This window comes from Plodia interpunctella, chromosome 18 (genome assembly GCF_027563975.2).
Source record: "Plodia interpunctella isolate USDA-ARS_2022_Savannah chromosome 18, ilPloInte3.2, whole genome shotgun sequence".
Lineage (NCBI taxonomy): Eukaryota > Metazoa > Arthropoda > Insecta > Lepidoptera > Pyralidae > Plodia > Plodia interpunctella.
This window is the reverse complement of record NC_071311.1, coordinates 6726551-6753505: the sequence shown is the minus strand read 5'-3', so window position 1 is coordinate 6753505 and position 26955 is coordinate 6726551. Positions and strand designations below refer to the sequence as shown.

The window sequence follows — 26955 nt, the reverse complement described above, 5'->3', positions numbered from 1 at the left end:
TATTTTTATGAACTAGAGTGCAGTGCCTCGCGATATTTTCCTTCATCGGAAGCAAGTGGTGGTCGATGAAAATTACTATAGGTAATTGGTACTCAAACTGTGGCACCTGGGACTTTTTGGTTCATTTGTCTTATGACATTAGACTACCACTGCTTATTTTGAAAAACGTAATATAATTATAATGTAAAAAATATTTGATTCGCTGCTTCGTTCTTACGGGAACTTGGGAATCTAAGTAACTTATGGCCTACATTCTTAATTTTACTTTTATCTCTCTATTTACAGATGATCCGAATGAGATAGAGTAAAAGTAAGGGTTTCCTTATAACTTTTCACCATCGAATCGATTCGAAGTGAGAACCAATCACAATATAGTGATAATGAAGCGAACCAATCACATAGCGCTATTCTGACTTTTATTCGGCGATCGGTTTGCTGCGTCTCACTTCGAATCGATTCGATGGTGAGAAGTGAAATGCAAGCCCGCATTAACCCCTCTGGTATCTCCTTAAATCGAGAGCGTCGGAGCCTAGGGTTAGCTTCCTCTCAAAAGTCCACAAATCATTATTTACATAGATTTTACCTCAGTTATGAAAGAAGAGTTCCTGCTGTCATTATAATCTCATACTTTCACAAGAGATCTTGTCGTTCGAAGACAACTTGTCGTTAATTAACACCGACCTCATTTTAATAAAAAACCTCACCGACTACTTGCATGAACAGCATACGTTAATTACATATCACATTGAGCCTCGGGCCGTCGACAATATCACTATATTGTCACTATATACGTAATAAGATTCATACATATGTTCGGAGGCAAGACAGCCGCCAGCGTTGAAAATGCGGTCAGGGTTGTCACAAATTATTATATATCTGTATATTAATTAATTTTATTTCTCAGAAGTTACAGCCTGTTATTTAGCTCCCAACGCGTCTTGTACAGCGCTGGGAGAGGCCCGCCTTCCCCGCACCCCCGACTGTCCTACGTGGAGGCGTTCGGAATTGAGCCTGAGGTTTGCACTGTGGTAATATGGAATAGAACATTAAATTCCTCGTTTACATAAACTAGTTGTTCGTCGCAAACACAATGAATTTTTACAAAATTGTAAATATTTCAGAAACCACTTAACCGATTTTGATGCCCTACGAATTTAAAAATTATAATGACAGATCCCACATACCTTTTAAATTTCATCAAAGCCAGAACAACGGTTCGAAAGTTATCGCGTTACAAACATAGGTACATTGTTGTCTCGTAAATATGTATTTTTATTCGTAGTAAAGAATATTTTCAGAAAAATAAAACAAGTTATTTTATACAACAAATAAATATATTTTCCATTAAGTTCCATGTATAAATTTTAAAATTACTTTTTAAATAACATTCATGACAACAATATTTCAATATGTTATTTGACAATATTTTGGAAGTTGAAAACTTGAAATCACAATGTTTCTATATAATTTATATAATTATACTTTACGTTACAATTTTCCCTTCTATAATCAAATTCATTAATATGTATAAGTATATGGTATACAATAATTTGGTATAATTTAGTGTAGGTAGGTAGTACAATCGACTACATATTTTTTTAGGTTTCTATTTATTATTTACATATAAAAAGATGGTCGGTGCGGCGAGATATTACTTTATCTTAAAACTTGTTAATTTTAAAGAAAATTCGTGTTTATTAATATAATATTATAGTAGTACTAAAAAAATCGAATAATGGTCCACATGAAAATTTAACTTACAGTTACAACGAAGCATTTACAACACCATTACTATATATCTACTTAAATAAATGTATAAAAACATAACTAAGAATAGCAATGGAAACATGATAGAAACACCATCGATTTTTGGACACTATTCTTTTAAAGCGAAATCGATTTGAAATGAGACACAGCGAACCAATAACATTGCTGTGTGGTTGTCGCTGCGTCATAATGACGCACTGTGATTGGTTACCTGCGAATCGACTGTATGCTGGCTAAGATGTAATTAGCAAAGTTGCACTACGGCCTCTGTGTAGTGCACATATTGGGATGTTGCTATAAATAAAAAACATTTTTTCGAAGGATCTATTGGGCATAAAAACGGAAAAAAGCATTGATAGAAAAAATGGTTTGTAATACATTGAAAAACATCTATTGTGAAATGATCCTCGGACAAGAGTTTTTATTTAACGTACCTAAGTTTAATTTAGTTTGTATTTTTTTATTATTTTCTAATATCGTCAGTGACTGTGATAAGTATATTTAAGTAGTGTAATTTTTATGTATGATGTAGAATTCTACAATAAATTGTTATAAGTGACAGTTAAATTAGGTAAACATGCACATGTTTTGGCTGTTATAAGCAAGCTAAAGTTAAATAACAACACATATTTTAGAAACATCGATGGAATTTTCTATCATGGTTTTTGCATTTAAAAAAATTGTCTTTTAAATATATTCAAAAGAAGCTAGTATGAGCCGATATATTGGCCCATATACTTAGTGTATATTCAACAATAAAACAAAAGCGGAAGTTGCTTCAAAACTATAATGTTCTTAGTAGCTATACCTAGCTACCAACGCAAATGAAACTTGGCCGCTGTTTTCACAAAAAGCATTTTCTAATAACAATAGGACGTCCGCTTCATGACGCGTGTGACAGAAATGGGCGAATTGCTTTCTCTTGCGCACACAACACGAACGCTATCGAAGGGTATTATACTTATATATATATAGAAGGTAGGGCTTATACTCTCTTTCCAGTGTATGATTTCAGTGTGCTAAAAAGAGATGGAAAGACGCGTCACGCAGTGGACTCTTTCTAAAATTATTTGCAGTCAGAAAGGGACATTTAATTCTATGTATTACTAGGTACAATGTACATTACATTTGGCTTTAAGTTGTGCGTTATTATACTTTTATTAATATTTATGTAGTCAAGACATCTAAATATATTATGTACCTATGGACTATTGTGCATTTGGTACAAGCGATGTGTCGTTCACAAAATCTCAAAACGGTCAGGTAATATTCTCGAAAATTCCCGACACTTTCCTTCAGTTTATTCCCGTGAAATTTCCGACGAGAAATTCTTTTGTTGCGGGAATTCTCAAGGGAGGAAATTTTCGAGAATAGAATTTCTCAGTGGCATATTGCTAATTGTACACTCAAGGATGCTGCTCTGTTGTAAGTAGGTCTGTACAACGTCGCTAGTTTATTACTGCCAATAGTTGACAGAAATACCTAATTTATAATCAACTCAACATAATAGGGAACAAACTAAACCAATTAGGCATTTAACTCAATAAGAGCCTACGATTTATGAGAAAGCTCAGTATTATTCAAAGGTGGTTAGGGAAGATCATATACCAGATATTGTTCATAGAATTTCATTCTTATGATCTCGCTAATTTCTCACAAAGTAAACATACTTGTACTACGATAATTACCTATAAAAATATATATTTATGTATTCAGAAGAAAAATGCTTTAAAGTCATATTTTGAAATACTTCAAGGCGTAATAAAATTCTATAGACGACACAGCAATATCAAAAGGAATATATGTAAAAATCCATCAAACTATATTCAATCGGACGCATTATTAATTAATCTAACTACGAAATTCTTAACACAATACATACAGATATTTCTACACGTTTCTAAAATAAATATAATAATATTTCATTAGCAGTACTTTATAAATATTATTTATTAAAATATATTAATTCACCGAAGCGTATAAGTACACATTTATAAAATCAACTGCTTATATTTAATAAAATAATTAATTGGAAATTTCTCCTTAACAAATTACTAAACAAGACCTCCGAGCCCGTAATAAATTACGTTTAACGCCGAAATATATGAAACAAAGTTTAAAATTTTAATTAATAGAAATATTGGCACATTTTCAATACAAAATTATGAAGTGCGCGCCACGATGAATTCCCACAGCAATGGCGACCCTCTTCTAAATCTATGCACAGCAATATGTGTCCACCATGTTATTTTTGTCAATGGCTGCGTGCAGCGTGTATATAGGACTTCGTTTGTGGCGCGTACTCTAGTTACTTTACACAGCTATGTTAGGTACTTGTGTAAAATAACTACAGAAAAATACAAGCTATAATAATATTTTTTAAGATGAGGATAGTTGTAGACGTGTCTCGGCCGAGTTATTTATCCCGAGAGACAAATCGAAGTAGAATTAAAAGTCGCACGGGAATTCCCCTCAGACAAGTTTGGCATCACGTTTACAGCTCCTCACAAAATGTCAAGCACAGTATAACATATTGGAATAATCTACAAATACTAACACCAAGAACCAGCACATCAAAATGTTAAAAGTAAAACTTAGTTACAATTTTGGAAGATGTTCAGGAATATTTCCAATGTCAGGCTCAGTCTGCAAAAATGGAGTAATCAACCCCATAAAGAAAAGGTTTAGCTACTGCTTTTCAGCATAAAAATCACATAACACTCCCAAAATCAATTTGTTTTTATTTTATATACTAACTAGTTATATACTAACGCCTAATGTCTACACCTACTCTGTAATGGGTAACAAATTATGTTTGTTCTAATGTTTTTTTTTCAAAAAAGTACTTATTCCTTTTACGTAGAGACATATAAGTAAGGTTTAGGTTATATTGACGCGCAATTGATAAAAATATTTTAATGAAGTTTTTTGAAACTTTCAAAAATGTCTCACCCATTGCAGTATAGGTTTTCTACATAAGGCTTCATACATCGCGTAGGTCTTTGCGATTTCGTTCCACATTGACGCCTATACACATCATACATGCCAAGGCTAACGTGGAACCAATTTATTGACTAAAGGTGACCCTGTGTCAGTCATGGACTGCGACCGAGCGCCTGCGGCGGACTCGAGATCAAATTTCTATCTACGAGATTTAGAATCTACGCTCTACGCTCGTAGCGATTAGTCTAGGCACTGCCTATCTAATGCCGAACAGTCGGCCTTATACTAGACACTATAAGTATATTTACCTCTTTAGAAAATTTGGCAGTCACAGTAAGGTGAACGGGCGAAGACTACTTAGTCGCTTAAGAAACGCGTGGTACCTACATAAATAGTACGACTCTATAGTATAACCGCCTAAATGAGTCCTCGCCCGCGGAGTACAAGGGGCGCGGGGGTACGACGACGAAGGGGAACGAAAGAGGTGCGGGCGGCGGTCGAGCGTAGCGTGTAATACAAGAGGCGAAATGTTACTGGACATTTCTTGAGATATGTGAAGTCATAGTGGTTAGCGGCAAACAGGTGAAGATTTTTATTAAAAAATTAATAATGGCTATACAAAATTTGAATGAAACAACTGTAAACTATACAACGTGTTCCTTTTGTTATCCCATATCTCCATGGTATCAACGAGACCACGTACATGAATTAAATAGCATAAGCATTTTTCGATTATTGTTATTTTCAAATTTTTATTTTTCATACAAAACAATTCGATAAAAATGTGATTTTATGATATATAGGTATGATATGTAGGTAAAAAAAAGGTAATAAAGTTATGTATGTAATATTTATTTATGCAAAATTTATCAAAATTATAAATCAATCACTTATGTCCATAATATCAGTATCACTGGAACTTGATTCTTCACTTTCGAAACAGCCATCATCAGAATCATCAGAATCGTCTTGCACATTAATAATAAAATCAACAACTTCATCTAGTGCTCCATCATGTTTGCAATATTCGTCTTCGATTTTAATCACGTGTTTAACACAATTCTCCCATTTCTCTTTGGGATATTCAGCAAATAATCTCTCTAATATTTCTTTTTTCTGGTCCAAATTAGAGTCGATACTTTTTTGTGCTAATTGTCCTTTGATATCACCCCAGACCAACTCAATGGGGTTCAGGTCTGGGTGATATGGAGGCAAACGCAATACTTCGTGTCCGTTTCTTTTCAATACCTCGTCAATTTTGTAAATATCTTCTGTGAAATGGCTTTTAATTAATTTATATAAGTCATCTTTTCTAAGTTTTTCATCAAAAGGCACGTTATGTCGTCGTAGCCATTCTTGCATAGTTGGCTTGGTAGAAGCCATAGTTGGCTTTTTCTCTTCTCGAACCGAATGATAAGCTGCGTTGTCCATTACTATGACAGAATTTTGCGGTATATTAGGCATGAGCTTTTCATTTATCCATTTACTGAAATTTGCGAAATTCATAGAATCGTGATAATCACCTGTTTTACATTTGGATTTGAATATCACAAGGGCTCCGTCTACAAATCCAATTTGACCTCCACAATGTACGATGATCAAACGGTCCCCTTTACCAATATGAGATAGAACGCCAAGTTCATCCTTTGATTGCCAACATTTTGAAACGTTATGAGACGCGTTTACATAAGTTTCGTCAAGGTATAAAATATGTCTTCTTTCTCTACGATATTTTTTAATAGTATTTAGGTATTTCCACCTCCACGATGTGATATTTGGCTGTTCGATAAGGAGTTTCCTTTTAGATCCGCATTTCTTAAATTTAAAACCTAGATCATGTAATAATAGCCTTAAATATTCCCTGCCGCAGTGTAATATATTCTCTTCTCTAAGTACAGCGTTCAAAGTTTTCAGAGTAGGTATTTTTTTGAAAATTGTGTAAAACTGAGTGACTTTTCTTCTTACCACTCCTTTTGTGAAATCGTCTATTTCCACTCTTTTTCTACGAACCTGTTTTGGTTTTCTTGGTGATTTAAATCTCTCGTTGTCATTTAATGCTTTCCCTTGTTGTACAATTCTAGATACAGTCTTTTCTGATAATCCAGTAACTTCTGCTACAGTTTTATTTAAAGGTATATCTTGTTTATATTCATCAGAATTTGGGTCGAGTTTCTTTTTTCTAAAATATTCATATACGTTAAACGCCATTTGTTTGCACTGACTATTAATTCTATGTCCGAAAACATTTCGACTCATCTTGAGAATGTAATCTCATGTATAACTTTCACAAGGCGTCCGCAACTGTCAACACGTGTGATCGCTAACCGCGTAGCGAGCGAACTGATTTTTTACAAGAATGCGCCCGCCGCCCGCACCTCTCTCGGTCCCCTTTGTCGTCGTACCCCCGCGCCCCTTGTACTCCGCGGGCGAGGACTCATTTAGGCGGTTCTACTATAACAATATAGTTGTTAACTCCTACGGCGTAGCCACACGAGAATAATGCTACGCAATTTTTTTTTTCAGAAAGTTTAATTTATCTTACAGACCATCGAATAATAAATTCAGATGTTTTAATTTAGGTTACACTATTTACAATTCCTATGTGATAATAAAGTCTGCACCTAATTCTATTTTATAGAAGTACATATATATAATTTTCAACGACTGCTGGTTTTAATTTATGGCTATCATCATAGACAGGAAGTTACGTAGAGAGCGCTACGCGAGATCTAATGGGAACCACACGGCGATTGAAGCGGCGCGGACGCGAGACGGCGAGGAGGCGAAGACGGCACGCGGCTGGCAGGAAGGCACGGGAGGGCGCGGCGGCGGCTGCGGCGCGGCGGGGGGCCGGCGCCGCCGTCCGCAGTCAGAGCGGGAAGCAGCGGGCAGAGCGTCGAGGCGGCTCTGAAGCACCGCGCCGTCGTCGCCCAGATGCACCAGAACGAACGCTGCTAGCGTCACCTTCACTTCCAACACCTCTACTTGCACCTCCACACAACCGCTCCGGTTCGATCGGCTCTAACTTGTGCATCGAAGGACGGCTGGAGAGCTTCGCTCCGTCAGCAATAGGTGTTGACAACGCTCTATCCGATATAATGTCATCATCGAGATCGATACGTCCCAGGCTAAGTGCCAGTGCGTATTCAGAGCGTTCTATAACACTGGGCGCTTCTTCTTCAACCACTGTAGTATCTGCGAGTGTGGAATCAGCTGCTGCGGATTCGGCGCGGGACTCTTCTGCGTTGGCTGCTGATCGTTTGGTATCTACGGACGAAGGTGATGACATTTCACGCAGTCGCCGCTCAGGGGTAGCAAATACAGAGTCAGAAGCCCAGCTACGTGACTCAGAGTTTTGGCGTAATGTTTCATCTGCACTGCGCTGGGAAGCGCGACGACTAGTGTGAGGACTCTCATCATCTATTGCACGGAAGTCTAATGTGCTTAAGTCAATATTTCCACCACGACGCCGAGATCCATCACGCCTAAAAGATGGCCGATGTGATGTGAATGCGGCATCATACAACTCACAAAGACTAGTTCGATCTGAATGTGGCTCCTCGTAAAGAGTCAAATTGCGAGTTTCTGTTGCGTCAGATGGTGTGTCGTCTCGATTAGAGGTTACTTCACTGCGCTCAGAAATATCAAAAGTAAAACGAGCTTCAAATCGATCAGGGCTAAGTAATGGCGCGGATCGTGAGCAGTCAGAGCTATGTGCGGCATTAGAGTCGAGAGGAAATAGTTGGGGAGCATTCCGACGTGGTGACGTCTCATCAGAGTCCGTGGAGCGGTCAGAGCGGGGTACTTGACACACGTGGCGTCGAGTCAACGCCGGTTGAGAACCACAGGGAGGCCGGCGACAACATGTTCTTTCATGTCGAACATCAGATCCACTGCTCCCAGTTGACTTGGAATGTGGCGGTCGCCGTCTACGATAATTTTCACGTCCATACAGTGACGTAAATTCCTCTGAACAAAATTTTTCAAATAACTCTTGTGAACTGAGTCGAGTCGACCCAGTCGCGTTGTAGAAAGCTTCAGTCGGTGAACGGTCAATATTTTCATATAGTGCACTTGAACTCGCTCGCTTGGACTTGTCCATCAGACCAAATTTATAAATCTTTGGCAAGCGTCGTTCGAATACACATTGAGAGTGTGCTCGAGCCGGTCCGCGTGGGACACACGGTCCATCGTGGCGATCGGCTAAAACTCGATCAGAAGAGACGCCCCGTAGTGTCCGTGGCGACGGTGTAGGCTCGGCGGTGGGTGGTGAGATGGCGAACTCCGGTTCGTATTCGTCCTCGTCGGGCGTGTCTGCAGATGGTCCAGAGCGTTCTAAGGACGTCCGTACGCAGTCACACTCTTCATGCTCATCACTAGCGTCTCCCTCGTCAAAGGAAGGCGCGCGTGGCCCATGGTGGAACACGCGACGTCTTTCTTCAGCGGCGGCATCGTCGTCTTCGAGGCGGATGGAGCGGCGTAGTGGAGGACGATCGCGGCGCGGGCGACGCGGCTGAGCTTCAACAGTGGCAGCATGCGGTATCGGCGGGCGCGCTATGGGCAGCAGCCGGTCCAGCGACAGCCCCCGCCGAGGACGGGCCGGCCGAGTCGGACGCGGCGCGCGAGTCGCAGAAGGGCTGGTCTCTTCTGGCGTGGTGGGCAGAGCGGCCCCGCGCCCAAATTCTATGAACCAGAGTTCGTCCTTAAGTTCGCACTCTCACTTCTTTTCGTTCATGTCTTTATTTAAGTAATGCAGCACGTAGTGGAGCACGAGGTCGTAGCAGTACTTGTATTCAGTCTGCATAAAACAAACACTATTAATATATACTATATACTTTAAAGAATAATAAACCAAATTGGGTACTGTTAATGTTTAACTTTCTTACCATGTTTTCAACAAGTTGTGGTCGGTGGCGACGGACGGTCTTCACGGCTTGGAAGACGTCAACTTCTCCGTGCTTAATGACTTGTTCGATACAAGCATTAGCAGCACAATAGACCCCGGCTCGGCTGCGGCCATCTCTGCAATGAAGAAATACTTGATAAATCTATACTATTATACTATTATTAACATCTAGTCTAGTATATACTTCTAAATTCTCAAACATAGAGAGAAAATAATTTTACTAAAATCATCGATTTTTTTTTCATCCACAGCCACAGCATTATGTATTCGTACTTGATCAGATATATAATCATAGCGCATAATATGACCCAAATATAATTTGCAGACTGGCCGCTACTCATATTTTAATACAAGTCGGTAACAAAAGGGTTTTGCTGACAAACGAAGGATTTATATAATCTCCAACTTTTACAGCATTAGTGTATATTCACAGAAAAGTCCTTTGTTCACAGGTCTTGTACATCGGTTTATAAATAAATCATAACACAATATCAGGTATGAATGTTCTATTTTAAACGGTCGAATTTGGTTAACAGACGTCATAACTCTATTTTAGGTATCTTGAATCCACTCATAGTATAAACACAGGAGTTAGGAATTGGAACAGAGGCTAACCTTTCTAAGGAGCGTTCAAAATTGTACTTATTTTGGTAGGGTTGGTAAAGGAGATTTAAATAATATAAACAAAACATTTATTAGGTTTACACCTCCGAATCTACCTACTATTTGCACTATATTCCACTAAACATAATTTAAAATTCTTCAATTTTTACTGAGCAGTAGCGCGAAACATTCAACAGACAGCTGTTACGGCTAGCCGTTGCGCAGCCCTCTGCTGGTCTACTGGCGGAGCGCGCGTATAAACCGGTTTTATTTAGTTGCGGCGCGTACGCAACAAGCGGCTAGTAGACATGCGCTGCATGCTTGGAGTAGTGTACCTACGAAAACGTAACCGTATGAAGCTTATAGAATAGCCGATTCCCTACTTCTGTGGTATAAATATATAATGTAAATAACTTTGGAATGCACTTTTATTATTATTTTGCAAATATACCGACTGCTAACATTTCGGAAGTTTTAAAATCGCCACTAAGAAAAGTACCTTATAACAAACGACAGCATAAAATATAATGTTACAATTTGTACGGAAATAATCACTAGGTAAACATAATCGCACACAATTGAAATAAACGATTATGTTCGTACGAGGAGACTTGGGGACACATAACCTTACCAGCTAAAAGCTAATAGCATTCGCAAAGAGTGTTAACGTCAGGTAGATGGCCGGTTGTAAAATCATTAAAATAGCTGCAAGTTTGTATTATATGAATTGTGTACCTATTAGAAGATATGGGGATGTTGGGGGTGGATTTAAGTACAACCAGAAATAGGGAATTATGGAAAGAACATAAATATTGCGCTCAGCCCAGATAATGGGATAAGGTGAGGAGGATGATGATACTCAATATTACTCACGGAGAAACAACACAAACTGGTCCGTAGTCGGTGCGCTGTCGCCATCTTTCCACCATGTTCATGAGTTCCACCAGCGAGTTGGTTGATGATGGAACCTTGTGGCCCATGGGCCAGCAGGTCAGTTGGAATAGCTGAACCGTCTTCGGAGGAGCCTTGACGCCAGCCATCAGCTCCGTGAGAGACACGATCTGTTGGAATTGAAAGTTTACAACGACGAGTGGAAACAACCTATATAAATCTTAACCAACTTGCATTTCAAGAAGTTTTTTTACAAAAATGTCATTTTTGACACAAGCTTTTATTGTTGTTAGAGAGAGAGATCTTATTGCATTCAATGTGTGACTCGTAATCATTTCATAGCATAGGTAATTTCCTTGCGGTACACCACGTAAATACTTATATCTTGTCATGGCGTCAATTTGTGTCGCGCGCGTGTATTCCTGTCGTAATGAGAAACATATTGAACTATTAATGAAAACTACTAACTTTTTTGTTGATTCTGAATATCCAAGTCTTGATATTAGTGTAATGGTTGTGTGAGACATGGTCAATCGTGAACACCGGGCCGTACTTCTTGGAGTGGCGTCCTTCAGGCCAGAAAGGAGGAAATTGTTGCTGCAAGAAAAAAAGGGGATTTTAGAAATCTCGCATTTCGCATTTTTGTGCGATCCGACAATAAACTCATATTATTTCCAGGAAAACAATAAACATATATGTGTATATTGATAAATCACACAGATTGAGTTAGCCCCAAAGTTAGTTTAAGTGTTGTTGTTATGGCAGTGCTTCGCTGAACCAATTCATCTTTTCCACTTATACGAGTTAGTTTGAAGATACTTTATTACATACTACTAGTTTCAGATATATAGTTTACTTTTAATTTTAGGTAAATTTAATTTAGTTGTTCTTTATTTATATTTTTGAACTGAAAAAAAAAATATAATAAATATGTTTTAAAACTTACAGAGTTCTTAGGAGGAACACAAAGCACGACAACAGCAGCGCACTCGTAGTCATATACTAAAGACCAGAATTCTCCTTGAGTCATTATTAGCGGCCATTCTGTCACAATGTACTCACGAGGCTTGGTGTAGCCCTACAAAATTTAAATTAAATATATATTAATATCCAGCAAATTTGGTGGATGCAATAATGACGATAATTTTATTCCCACGTCTGGAGCCGTTCTGGGTGCACCATCAGGTCGTGTTTATCATAATTTTTTCGATGAAGTCAAACATAGTAAAGATAATGAATGCGATACGCGGATAAATTAATCTTTAAATTTATCTTACTTACATCTACGAATACAGCATTGATGTAGTCAGTGAAACTGTTTCCTTGGAAAGAAGTCAGGTATGGGCGAAAGTTGTCAGCTGTAATGAAAACGGATAAACATAAAAACAACATGAAAATGTTTCAGTACTTGAAGATGCAATTTTATGTGTAATAAAATTTACTCTCGCTGTAGGCCTTATGACAAAGCTGAAATTCATTCAATCAGAATTTTGTATACGAAAGAGCAAAACAACTACGCTCAACAGTCGATTTATTATTTGAAGAAGCAGATGAAACTTACGTGGCACTACCAGTACATCCCGATTCTTCTCTCGATTGTCCCCTCTGTGTCCCCCAGCGCAGTCCCCTATCGTGAACCTGGGGGTCTGCTTGCAGATCTGCTGGTACTCCTTCTGGTACTCATTCAGCTTGGACACTGGGTCTCTCTGGGACTTCTGCTTCAGTCTTTGGGATAGTTCCGACACAGGGAACCAAGACACCCCGCATACAACGTGCTCTTCCAACGTGTCGTACACGAATTTGTATTGTTCCTTTTGAAAAACAATCGATAAATTTAAGTATATCATTTAAAACGACTAAATTTCACATATAATCTAGATTCGGTAAGAATCATAAAACTTAATTCAAGCTGGTTATTACAGGATAAGTACCAGAAAAGCTATATTATACTCGAACAAGGAACTATAATATTATGTTGGTTCTAATAACCTCTTAAAAATAAATATCTGTAAATGGTTTTAAATATTGTAAAATGGTATTGAAATTTTTGTAAAATGTTGATAAATCTTAATAAGTCAACAAATGAAGATTATGTATCCTATACCAGCAGATTCTATATTCACCTCGTTTTCTATAAGGCCTTTTCTGGATTGTCTCAGTTTCTTCAAGTATCCATAAACATCAAAACAGTCTTCTTCTTCCGCCAACTCGAGATTTGCATCAATAGCCAAGTACACTCCGGATCGACCTCCTCCGTCACTGAAAATTAATTCTTATTAATAAAATTGTTCAAAATTGATTTCAAAATTCAATATTTTCAGTTTGTTTATTTCCAGTTTTTGTGCGGATAGAAGTACAAAGTAGGCTACAAACGAATGTCTGGCTATGTCCTGGCAAATGTTAACTTGATGTCGTCAAGAACGACGCACTTAGGCTGAGGAAGTATACTGGGATTGCGGTCAGATGAGATAAAGACGAATCAAAACGGCAGCTACTTCTGTTACGCATTGCTCCTTCATCTTGATGTTATTATAAAAATAATATACAAAAATATTTAATATTAATTTTCAGAAGCCATACAATGTAAACAGTGTAGGTAACTTAATTATTTCTTGAGAAATTTTTGGTTAGAATTTACCATATTCAATATTCAAAAGTAATTGTATGCAAAAACTTTAAACATTTTATTCATTTTATGCAAAAGCTTTCGTGATGTGTCTATCTAGTAACTCCGTAGCGTGCACTAGATTTAAGACGTCTTCAAGAAAATTTTTGACTGACTGAATTTAGCTATTTTTTTTTACCCCCGATGCAAAAAGTGTTATAAGTTTGACCGCTAAGTGTGTTTGTCTGTCTGTGTACGTGGCATCGTAGCTCATCAACGGGTAAACCGATTTGGATGCGGTTTTTTTTATTTGATAACTAATTTTTATATGGTGGTTCTTAGATATGTTTGATCAAAATCGGTTGAGCCGTGCAAAAGTTGTAGCGAAAAGAATATTGAAAGTCGGAGGTCTTTAATTTGTCTAACATAATAAACTTGTTACAATACTTACTTGCAATGAACTACCATGGGTCCAGCAGCTGGGTTAGTAGCCAGCCGTCTTCCGACAACTGCCCGCACTCGTCTACGGAACTCTAGTAGGGCATTGCTGAATGGACACGTGTGGGAGTGCCACTGTGTGTAGTGAAACTGTAGGATGAAACGTTCTTCCACCACCACCTGCGAGAGGTTGTTTCGGATTTAGAACTAAATAGACTTCTGATTCATATTATGCATAATACAACATCTAAACGCATAGGAACTGTCCATTGGTGAAAACAGCATGAAAATCCGTGTAATATTTTTTGAGTTTATCGCGAGCAGACAGATAAACAGTTGCGGCAGAGGACTTTGTTTTAAAATATGTAAGGTTAACAAAACTTAACGAAATATCCCTTCTCCCATTGCAGCGCCCGTCCGGATCTCTAATAGTTTTCTTCATTTTGTAAACTAAAACTTGTATTTTGTATAATTAATAAAGCAATAAATAAATACATCATATTTATGGATTACATTATAAGTTAGTATCATGGATTAGCACAGGTTTGCGTAATAGAAGAGCGGCCTATGCACAGCAGTAGGGAGAAAAGAGCTGAGAGATGATGACGAACTCACTCTCATACTCACATCTTTTTCAGATTTGTACAGCCTGAAGGTTCGTATGTGGAAGTTGGCGAGCTCCTCCTCCTGGACGATACCCACGCTGATGTCTCCGTATGTCTCGTCTTTTTCTTTGTTCGGAGGCCAGTACTGCACGCACATTACCTTAAAAAAAACAAGATATGAATAGATGATTACATCTATAAAATTAATAAAAGAAACGAAATTTAAAATTTTACAAATCCCCGACTCAGATGTTGGCTTTGTAATCTCATCTGCTAGAAAAGAGCTGAAGGTTTCCAAACGGCTGAACGCAATTTTCGAAACACAGCTAAGAACATTCTCAATTAAATTATCTTTCAAATAAAAGAAAAACTAGATCCAAATCGGTTCAGTCGATTGGCTGCTACGATGCCACGGATAGACATTCAAAAACACAGACACGTGAAACTTATAACTTTCTGTATTTATTTAACAAAATATGTCACAGGTACACAGCTGTCAATTTTCATATTAAATGAACGTAGACGCAAGGCTAGATCAGGTAAATAATTAAATTGTACTTTTGTTGTTATGTTTAGTTGTTTATTTTTGTTTTGAATTTGGATACTAGGAAAATTGGAAATTTTAATGCAATTTTAAAAGCTTTAAATAACGAGCTACCAATTTATTCACTGGCCATCTAAAACAGAAACGACACTGCAGTTTTAATATGATTAAAAAATCGCCCCATCAGCGTTTAGTTAGGAGCATGCGGCGTTTCATAATGCAAAGAAAATTGAGCGAACCGCCCTGAATAAAATAACTAAAATGTAGAATAGAGCTGTCAATCACACAAAAACTCAGACTCAAAAATATTTATCAAAATAAAAAATAACTGAGCACCTGAGCACCTCACAATGTTTGCTTGAAAATACAGGGATCTGTATTTTCAAGCAAACATTGTTGCTTTGCATCAAATAGACAATATACTTTATTTTATTAATTTATCTTCTCTTCTTCGCTATGTTACTTATTTTTTTTCTTTCTCTGTCATTTCATCTGGCAATTTTTTTTTATCACCGAGTTACTGGATGGTGATGCTTTAACTGCTAAAATGCTGCTGTCACTAAAAAATATTGTAGCTTCCTACTGATGAAAGAATTTTATAAATCGTTCGAGTTCTCCTTCATAATATTAGTGTAGATTACTCCGGATACTAATAATATTCCACAGATTTTGAGAATTCATAAATTTTTCAAAATAAAACGATATTTTTTTTTAACTTTTCTATTTATAGCATATAATGATTGGGTCACACCCAATGGTTGACTGCTAGATCATCATATTTTAGTATTACATTCACCTTTTGTACTTTTACTAATTCTATTTTGTTCATTAAAGTTCAAATAAATGTTTAGCAATTTTAATGAGTTTTACTTCTGTAACTATGTGTGTATATTTGTGTCCTCGACGCCGCCAAATAGAGCGAAAAATATTCGTAAATTTTTGCTCACCGCTCCACTGGGTAACGTGTCCTCTCTCACACCGTGCGGTAATACCATGAAAGGGGCCATCGAATTTAGTCAAATTGGTTTTCATCCCATAGAAAGTCGATGATACCCCGTGTATGAATTGAAAGGACTTTTAATACTAATAATACGTAAATTGAAAAAAAAAAACCAAAAGCAAATGAAGCTTGAAATGCAAAAAAAATAACATTCCGTCATAAGTACTTCGTTTCTCCGTCAAGTGGAAAATAGGTTAAATAAAAATATTATTATTAACTTATTCAATAAGACGTTGTTGTAGGTACTTATTTAATTACTCGTTGTCAACCATTCAATCCAGCAATCAATCAACCAAAGAATTCATTTTATGTTTCTAATAACAATGAAGTTTTCTGTGCCCTTTAATTGTAAAACTAATAAAGAAGGCTTTTGGGACATTGTCTCTATTTATGTTTAACAGAGAAACTAATTTCGTTTTGTAAAATTGTATTAGGTATTCGTTTCTGGATTTAGTGATCGTAGATTATAGCATCCGACGGAGTGGGAATGGAGTATGTGTATTGGAATTCGGGTAACAGGTAGATACGGAGTGAACTTCAAACCTACGAGAGACGAGATCATTCACGCGTGCATCTTAAACGGATTGCGTAAACATCTTCTTTGATGTTTGGATCCTTTGCTTGGCTAAATTCCCTTCCCTTCGTGTTCAAATTAGTTCTTTAGATCTCTGGAGTCCGTTTATTTTAACGATATTTGGAGATTTCAGAAAACGAAATTAATTGACTAAGGATATTTGTGTATTGACTTTTATAAATACAACCCATGGCATGTCTATTGTACTGCCCCGAGAAGCCACATTGAAGGACCTGTGTGACGCAATAGGACGTGCTGTTTCGATGGCGTTGTATTGGTCCTCACAAATTAACCTAATCGACATGCTAAGACGAAGAATAATAGTACCAAAGCTGGGTAAATATGGGGAAATAAGTAGTAAATGTTGGCGTGAGGAGTCAATATGTCTCAGATCAGATCAAACGCATTTAAAGAAATATAGTACATTTAGTAGGTTGCAAAGTGGTATATGTCCTATCAAACTTTATTATATGTACATCATGTTAAGAGGTCAGTGACCTTTCAGTGCAATTAAATTTATTGATTTGGTTGTCTAATAATGTTTCGAACTGTACCAGAAATAATATCTCCTCTAGCTCCTAGTTAATTGAAAGGACTTGATACTGAATACCATTGACCTTTCTAAAGCTGGAACTTGAACTTGCGGGTTCGGGCCAGCTTAGAATCAGTGGCATAGCTTGGGTCATCGTCACCCAGGGCACAATAATAATTTAACGCCCCTTAGATGGGCGAAGCGTAGGAATTTCTAGAAATCTCATGGGGTAAAGATGGAGTGTACACAATGTGTGCAAGTTCTGATCTGACTGACGCATGAATTTTTTTTGACACCATGCCACATTCGCAATGACATGGTTCAGCGGTGGTTCACTTTCAAACGTAAAGCCTGCTGCCGCGTGTCACTCGATAGGTACAAAACTTACATGATAAGTATCAAGCTTCATGACTGTCTTTTGCAACTCCAATCAATGAAATTATAATTTGTCAAGAAAGTGAAGAAATTAAATCAGAATACTGTCTCTTGTTGACTGGTCAAGCGGTGGTGGTGTAATGGTTAAGACGTTCGCCTGTGGATGGAAAGGTCCCAGGTTCGAATCCTACTCATGCCACATGAGTTTGTATAGCAATCGGACTCATGTATGTAGTTTTCATCGACTACCACTTGCTTCCGGTGAAGGAAAACATCGTGAGGAAACCCGCACACTGGTTGATTCTTATTAACTTGTGTGTGAAATGGAGAAGGCAATGGCAAACCACTCCATTAATAATGTCAAGAAAGTTGTTGTGTGTGTATCATTCCACGTAATAACCTCGACCCATGAGGAATACGACTATGAAGAAGTTGACTGGGAACACTGGGTGTTCATCAACCAATTGAGATCATTTTATATGGTATTACAATGGCAAAAAAATTTAGTTCGTCAATAATACGTTTTTTTCACTTGCATTGCTTGTCATACTGTATTCGCTGCAATTATGTACATTTTTTGGACAATCGTGGGGCCCGGGGCAGTTCGCCCTTTCAGTACGCTACTGCTGAGAATATTATGACAGGTACGTACCCTTGCCGATGGAGACTCCCAGGGTATTTAACCTTTGTTTATGTAACTAACGAATTCATGACTCAATCCAAAGTTGTAAAAGTAAAAAGTAAAAAAGTAAAAAAGTATTTATTTCGTCTCCATAGGCACAGAAAAATTACAAAAAACATAGAAAATATTGGTGGAGACTGGCGTCTGTTAAAGACTCAAGCCTGTGTAACAGTGCGCCATGCTCTTACAGCTTAGAATTAGAATTAGGTACATACATTTCATTAGTATTACAATTTCTGAAGGATTACAGTTTTAAGGATGATTAGTATGAACTTACGAGCTAAATTATAAAGAGTGACGCATAACTTGTCATTCAGAATGAGGGTTAAAAATTAGTAAAAATTTAAAGATCTACAGTAATGTGTAATATGAAATAAGTCATGTAAACATAAGATACGTACCAACATAAATAAATAACGAATCAGATAAGAGGATGTAGAAGATTTTCCGTTTCGTCGTAATTAAGGGAAAACAAATAATTATGGATAGATTTTTTACAAGAGAAGGTAGAAAGTGTTACCAAAGCTAATTTTGAGTGAGCATTGTTGTATAAAAAGGGTCCGGTAAAACAAGGAAATCTATGTGCGAATTTCGTAGAGAAGAGAGAAGAGGTAGCTACAAGACGGTTACGTAGGTTCGGGTTATGACGAGTATTCCCGTGCTGTTGAGTAATGACCCGCAGGATGTATAGCTGTCGGACAGATAATACTTCACAATATTGGTATAGTTGGAATGTAGGATATAAAAATGGTTTGGAGGTACAGACCTTGAGAAGAGCTCGTTGAGCTCTTTCAAGTTTAATTAATATGGTCTTGCACGCTCCTCCCCAGGAGCTTATACAATATGTAAGTAACGACTGTCCTAAGGCAATATAAGCCATTTTCACGATCTTTGGGTGTGCCACATGTCTTAATTTTTTAAATATATATATTAGTTTGCGAATTCTGCCAGCCATAGCATTAACATGTAATCTAAAGTTTAGATTTTGGTCCAATACAATACCTAGGTATTTCACAGATGCAGAAGGAGTTAGGGGAGTACAAAAACAAGTGTTGTTATGGTCAAAATGTGAGTGAGCAGTAATTGATAGTTTCGCAATAGCATTACGATGGGAGACTAAGTTATATATAGAGAAGTTTATAAGTTGGGTTTTTTGGACATTTAGTGTTAAAAGGTTGTGTAGTAGCCAATTTGAAACAGAGTTTAAGCCAATCTGAGCGTGACGGTATGTATCTTCCCAAGATTTTGCAAAAAATAGTAGTGCAGTGTCATCTGCGTAAGATATTACTTTACAGTGAGAAATATTTAGAGAAAACAGGTCGTTAATATAGACTAAAAATAGTGTGGGGCCCAGGATACTTCCCTGAGGAACTCCATACTGAATGGGAAGGTCAGAGCTTACTTTGTTGTTTATAGACACACATTGAGATCGATCAGTCAAGTAGCTTTCGAAGAGTTTCAGTTGAGTACCTCTTACACCTATAGAATCCAGCTTTTTCAGAAGGTTAGAGATCGAGACGGTATCGAAGGCCTTGGAAAAATCCAAAAACAGGCCTGCGCACTTGTTACCCTTATCAAGATTTCTAACTATAGTGTCAGTCAACTCATTAACAGCGTCGTTTGTAGATCTTCCTGTGCGAAAGCCATATTGGTTAGTGGAGAGGATGGAATGCGCTTCAAGGTAAGATTTGAGCCGGATATTAATGAGGCGCTCTAGAATTTTAGAAAGAGCCGGGAGAATGGATATAGGCCGGTAGTTGCTAGGAAGATCTTTCGCTCCACTTTTATATATGGGGTGGATTACAGCTTTCTTGAAAGCTGACGGAAAGATACCGGAGGATAGGGAGATATTGCAGATGTGGGTGATAAGGGGAGTTAATATTTTTTTGTTACGTTTTATAAATGTTGAAGAGACATCATCCCAGCCAACAGCGCAGTCGTCTCTTAAAGAATCTATAATATTTTCTACCTCTTCAGCTGATGTGTCAAGAAGAACAAAAGAATTCAGGGATGTATTAGTTTTACAGTAGGGAGATGTAGGGGAAGTAGCAGTAGAGTTGATCTGACTTCTTATGTTTTCTGCAAGAGATTTACCGACATTGACAAAGTAAGAATTAACATGATTTAGAGAAGTCTCAAAAGTGGGTTTACAATCAAGTAGGTCACTAGACGTAGAAGGGGATTTTTCTAAATTAGTAACTCTCTTGACAGCTTTCCACAAGGCCTTGGAATTGTTGCCGGCTTTTTTAATAGTCTTTTTTTCGAAAGTTCTTTTTACCGATTTTATGGTGGCGTTACATAATTTGCGATATCTTACATAAGTTGTGCGAAGTGTCATGTTGGTAGGATCTCTTAAGAGTTTTTTATGCAACTTATTTTTATTGCGAATACACCTAAGTAGTCCAGGAGTAATCCATGGCTTTAATATTCTATGACGGGCTGGAACGAGTGTAGTAGTGTGTAAGGAAATAAGATCTTTAAGTGTGTTAATTAGATAGTTAGCTGCAAAATTTGGGTCGGTTGAGTCGAGTAAAGGGGAAAAATCTGTGGTTAGCAGCGAGTGTGTTAAATTTTGATGGTCAACTCGAGTTTTTGTAGGTTTAGGTAAAATTGTTTTATTAATGTCTAAGGCCAGTAAAACAGAATAATGATCTGTTATTGTGGTTTCAATAACGAAGGAATGGGCTTGCAGGGAAGATTTTAAAAAGGCGTGATCGAGGCAGCTTTTTCGGCTTTCTTCGTATCTGGTAGGAAATGTATGGGTTGGTAGAAGGCCATGAAGGGCCAGGATGTTAAGGTAATCATCGTTTTCCTCGTCCAGACGGGTTGGCAATATGTCTATATTAATATCTCCGATGATTACAATATTTTTGTAATTCTTTAGGCTATCCAGAACGTTATTAAGTGATTGTGTGAATTTTGTAAAGTTTAGGAAGGCGCAGGGCCGATAGATGCCCAAGATTGCTGTTTCACTATTTAATTTTACTAGTAATGAGCTAGCTTCATCTATCGAAGGTTCAGTGATACTAATACCTAGGAGTTCGGTTTTATAGTAAATTATTACACCGTCATTTTGATTGGCAGGGGATGACGATACAGAGTAATGATAACCTTGGAGATTAGGAATTAATGAGTTTTTTTGTAACCAACATTCTGTAAAGACTATAATATCTGGTTCTATGTCTAGGTTATCCAAGAATATGAGAAAGCTGTCCAAGTTGGCCGATACACTACGAATATTTTGGGTGAGGATTGTCAGGTACTTATTGTATGCAGGTAAGTGAGTATGAACATCTTGTGGGTTGCATAAATAGGAAGAAGAGACGGTAACGGAGTCAATGTTTGATAAAATATCTATATTTCTATCCATTGATGATGTGTATAAAGTTGTTAGTCACAAGAGATGTATTCGGTATGGTTATTAAATATTAGAGTTATGTACGTTTCATTAGATAGATATATATAGAGCAATGAATAGGTTTATACCGTTAGTATAGGTGTAATATATAATATGATATTAATATATAATTAATGAATAGAAAATTTTAACTAATTACGTATGGAACTATCGATAAATTAATAACAAAAATGCCGACAGATTGAGCTAGCCCCAAGAAAAGTTACCTTGTGTTATGGGATGCCAGCTAATCAATACAGTTTTTGTTTAAAAATGCATATCCTAAAAGTTATAGTATATAAGTAAAAAAGTTTATACAATTAACGTAATAAAGTATGAGTAAATCAACAAGTATCTATAAATTAAATATTTAAATATTTAAATATTTAAGAATAACGTATGAAGATATTATCGCTAGGTTGCCTGTTAACAATTAATTAAGTAGGTAAGCGAGCTAAGTGAAAGTGGTTAATGAGACTTTAAATGGGTACAGAAATAATTAACATTTTTGTTTTAGCGCTAACAGTTGATCCTCAGAAGTAACGACTAAGTATTTCGAGTCGTCGTATTTCCGCAGCAGCACCCGTCCTCCTGATGTCCAACAATGCTTGTACTGTTCCTCTTTTGCGAACTCACGGGCCAAGTAGTGTAACCGTCGGGCCCTAGGAGTCAGATGTTCGGCAATGTAGATTGGCTGGGAAGTTGAAGCGGAATCGAAAATACCTGAGTTCAGCCTATTGCCGGCATTCGACTTGTTGAATGACTTAAAGGCTCTCAGTATTTTATTTTTAGTCAGTACTGAATTGAGTGAGACAACTATGGTTTTGTTCACGGACTTTGATGGAAGATGGCGCACGTCAAAGATGTTTATAGGAAATATTTCGATCGAGAGTGCTTTAAATGTAGTGACTACAATTTTTACCAAATCTTCTTGGCTGGAGTTTGATTTGTGAGGAATATTGCGCAGCTCGAGGCAGGCCGATCGTGACGATCTATCGATTTCCTCAGCAACCAATTCAGATTTCGAGACGCGGTCCAGGCATTCCTCGGTCCTAATTTGAATAGACGACAGCTGTTCACAAACGTTTTCGTACTTCACAGAGAGTAAGGTGATAGATTTTTCTATTTCGATATTGGACGCAACTATTTCAGCGTTAAGACGTTGAATATCCGACATAGACGTCTGGATGCTATTTAATTTATCGTCAGTTGTTTGCTTCCACTCGGTTAGTGAATCAATAAAGATATCCAATTTAGATTCGTAATTGGTTCCACAATCACAGCGACGCCTTTTAGATGATCGAAGGGTGACTGTGTCGCTTCCCAAGTTTTCGACAGGATTGCTAACGTCGGGGGCAGATCCGTAGACAGCTTGTTTATTATTCACTGGCGAGCGTTGCATATCTGCAGTGTAAGGAGCGAAAAATATAATAACTAGGTACTTGATCAGACGATATGTGACGGATGGGTTTGTTTTATTTATTATTTAGCTATAAAATATTCAGGAATTATAGTTTATGTTACAAATCAATTTAATTTTACTGTTCTGTGTTAGTTTGAATTGACGGTTTTGAATATCATTTAGAAGTAATTTAGGTAAAACCATAGATTAAAGAATAATATATATGGTATAACCTAAAATCTCTTTCTTGGTGTACAGTCAGTGTACACAACCTACCCAAATTCTTTGCAAACTGGCCGCTATTGTCCATAGAGATTCATGGTATAGGTAACTAGATGTGCTGTTGACTGTACATACTTCCGCCTTCCTAATATTATAAAGGTGAAAGTGTGTTTGTTTGTACTTCTTTCACATCATAACGGTGATTTTGGTGTGGATATAGTTTGAGAGCTGGAGAGTAATTGAAAAATAAATACAATTTTAATCTAAATTAGATTTCCCTCGCCGAAATTACTACTGCTATATTATACTTGGTGCAAAGATAATTAAATTATCGTGGATTTTTCCCGAATGAAATGTAGCCTACATATTTGCCAAGCAATATCCATCGCTTTGCTGAGTTTCATCCAGTTTTTTAAAATTTATTTAGGTATAGAAGTTAACACCAAAAAACAAAATATTACTACAATAAGATTTTTAATGATCTGTCTAATCTAAAACATTTCCTATACACATTATCTTTCCATTTTAAAAGTTACGTGCCTAAAAATGATATTATCTAGTTGTCAATATCGTTTGATTCCGGTCGCATAATATTTGGCACAAGTGTTTAGTTATTCGTTTCGAATTAATTTTTTTTATTCAGCTAAGGATCAGTGAAAATTGACGACCTAAGTTACTTTAACCTGTGCACCGCTGCCGTTTAGACAAAATGGCGTGCTTTGGGTATTTAACGTAAAAGTGAAAAGTCAAAAATGTCTACCGCCAAGCTCTAAGCCAAGCGCCGATGAAGAAGTGGCGAAACAAACTTTTCTCCAAAGACGTCAATTAACAAATCTATGGGTGTGTAGTAAAACGAAAAAAAAATCGAATTTAGTTTGATGCTTTGTTGTCAGCTCTGAATATTTTAAAAGGAGACGTGTGGGTGTGAGCTCGCCATGGCTTAGAGTTACGTCTGGCTTTCGACCTCGCCGGATTTCAGTTAAGCTACGAACGAGTGCTAACATTGTGGAAATGTTTCACCAACTTAGGATCAGCCAACTCACTTTACATACGATGTTTTATTTTGTAGATAGAAAAGATAACAGTTTCAGACCGACACATGAAAAAAAAACCATTTAAATGACAAAGGAAGAAGGAAGGCATAATATAGTTAATTATCAACTCAATTTAACATAAACCGTACAAACAAGCGAGCTGCACCGTCAAATTCGACGTTGATTTTATCCGGCGGCGCGCCGCTGATGTTTAGACAAAATGGCGTACTTGCGATTTTCTGCGCGCGTTAAAGTTGACGGTTGAGTATACAATATTACGTTAATAAATCAATTATCTTCAACATTCTTTAAGAATTATGTAACAGTTATTTGAGATGAAATATATCTGTAGTAAAAATAGGAACGAGAAAAACAATACGCCCGTCGTAGGAGGCTCCAATATTATGCCATGGACACCCATTTTCTTCAGTCCATTAGGGCGGAATTTGATCGCGGTTCGTGTAGGCGTAGTGCTCAATTTGGCAGAAAATGTACCGCAATGCTGGGACAAACTTGCAGCATAACCGTGATGGACCAAATAGCGCTTAATGGAATCGCTCCGTTTGGAAATTATGCTTTTAATAATTCGGACTGAACATTTTAAAGTTTCTAGTTACTTAAAATGTTCTATCTTATGTTTCATCCCACGCGATTCCCAAGTAGGGTTGACGTTAGGCAGGCGGCCGGTTGTAAAATCATAGCTGTATTTTTATGTTGGTCCAGGGTGTCGTTGTGTCACAGTCCCTAATGAAATTTGGAACTTGCGAAAATGAGAAAGAGACGCGGGAAAAAATATTTCTCGCTAATGTTTACACAACACATCTTTGGGGATTTAATTTAAGCAAAATTATACTTGTGTTAGCAATCCACGCTCTTCTACAGTTTACTTTTACAATGAACAATACAATATTACAAAACTAGCGACTCGTTCCGGCTTCGCTAAAAACAATAAATTATACACTTAAATATACCTCAGGAATTATACACTTAAATATACCTCAGGAATTATACACTTAAATATACCTCAGGAATTATACACTTAAATATACCTCAGGAATTATACAATTAAATATACCTCAGGAATTATACATTTAAATATACCTCACAAATAAAACCGAATGAATATGCGTACAGTAGTTTTTGAGTTAGCAAACAGACGCGACAGAGGACCTTGTTTTATAATATGTATAAGGATATACAAGTCGAAATCAAAAATATAAATAAAATCAAATATCTGAAACAGCCCTATCGAACCGAAGCCCCGGAAGATGAAGGTCACAGCAAAAGAAACAATTCTCCAAAATTTATGAGATATTTCGAGAAGAAGACAAAGCAAACAATTTATTTTGAATAATCTCATTATCGTTCAATTAAAATGCGCTGGTCCATAACAAATTATGTCTAAGTTCTCTGTTTTAAGCAATACAACGTTCAGGATTGTCTGTAAGTTTAACGATTCCGGGAATTCCATTGTTATTCGTCACAACGTTTGGAAAGCCTTGACTTGAAAAACCTACCAAGTGTAAGTTGGACTCGCGCACGTAGGTTTTCCGTACGTAAAACGGTTTGGATCACGTTTGTTATTGAAACAAATGTTTCAATAACAAAAGGTTGTTGAAACAATTGTAAATTTTTTCGGGATTTATATATATATATATATTTATATATATATATATTATAGATAATACTTAGAAAGAACTTAATTGTTAGTAATTGGTTTTAAAAAATATATAAATACAATAGTAAATAGTTAGTATAGTATGGTTTACCCTTTATTAAGCTTAGCCTAAGTCGTCAAAAAGTTAAAGAATTGATTCGATGTTGAGAAGTGAAATGCAAACCCGCAGTGACCCATATCCGCAAAAAATGGACTGATATGTCACACCCCGCGTGGTACACAAAATTAGGGGTTTAAAAAAGCGGCCAAGTGCGAGTCGGATTCGCCCATGAAGGGTTCCGTATTGCGGTTTATGATTTATGACGTATAAAAAAATCTACCTACTAGATCTCGTTCAAACCAATTTTCGGTGGAAGTTTACATAGTAATGTTTACATATATTTTTTGAGTTTTATCATTTTATTATTTTAGAAGTTACAGGGCGACACACACATTTTACCACTTTGGAAATGTTTCTCGCGCAAACTCAGGAAAGAATGATATTAGAAACCTCAATATCATTTTTAAAGACCTATCCATAGATACCCCACACGTATTGGTTGTATAAAAACTGGAAAACTGGAACTTAGTATGTGGACCCCCAAAATTTATTGTTTTTTTTTCTATTTTTGTGTAAAATCTTAATGCGGTTCATAGAATACATCTACTTTCCAAGTTTCAACAGTATAGTTCTTACAGTTTCGGAAAAAGTGGCTGTGACATACGGACGGACGGACAGACAGACAGACATGACGAAACTATAAGGGTTCCGCTTTTA

The 26955-nt window shown here is 37.0% G+C and overlaps 1 protein-coding gene across 2 annotated transcripts in view; it reads right to left on the bottom strand.

The window, feature by feature from the left end:
* Positions 1-4051: 4051 nt before the first annotated feature.
* Ptp36E (Protein tyrosine phosphatase 36E) overlaps positions 4052-26955 on the bottom strand; it is a 130283-nt gene continuing 107379 nt past the window's right edge. For both annotated transcript variants that reach the window (XM_053758311.1, XM_053758312.1), the window contains 10 exons: positions 14781-14918; positions 14167-14333; positions 13234-13369; positions 12672-12921; positions 12392-12468; positions 12057-12188; positions 11579-11707; positions 11093-11280; positions 9597-9732; positions 4052-9508 (listed from right to left, as the gene is read on the bottom strand). In XM_053758311.1, the coding sequence (XP_053614286.1) occupies positions 9428-9508; positions 9597-9732; positions 11093-11280; positions 11579-11707; positions 12057-12188; positions 12392-12468; positions 12672-12921; positions 13234-13369; positions 14167-14333; positions 14781-14918 (1434 nt within the window). In that variant the 3' untranslated portion in view covers positions 4052-9427. The remainder of the gene's footprint in view (positions 9509-9596; positions 9733-11092; positions 11281-11578; positions 11708-12056; positions 12189-12391; positions 12469-12671; positions 12922-13233; positions 13370-14166; positions 14334-14780; positions 14919-26955) is intronic.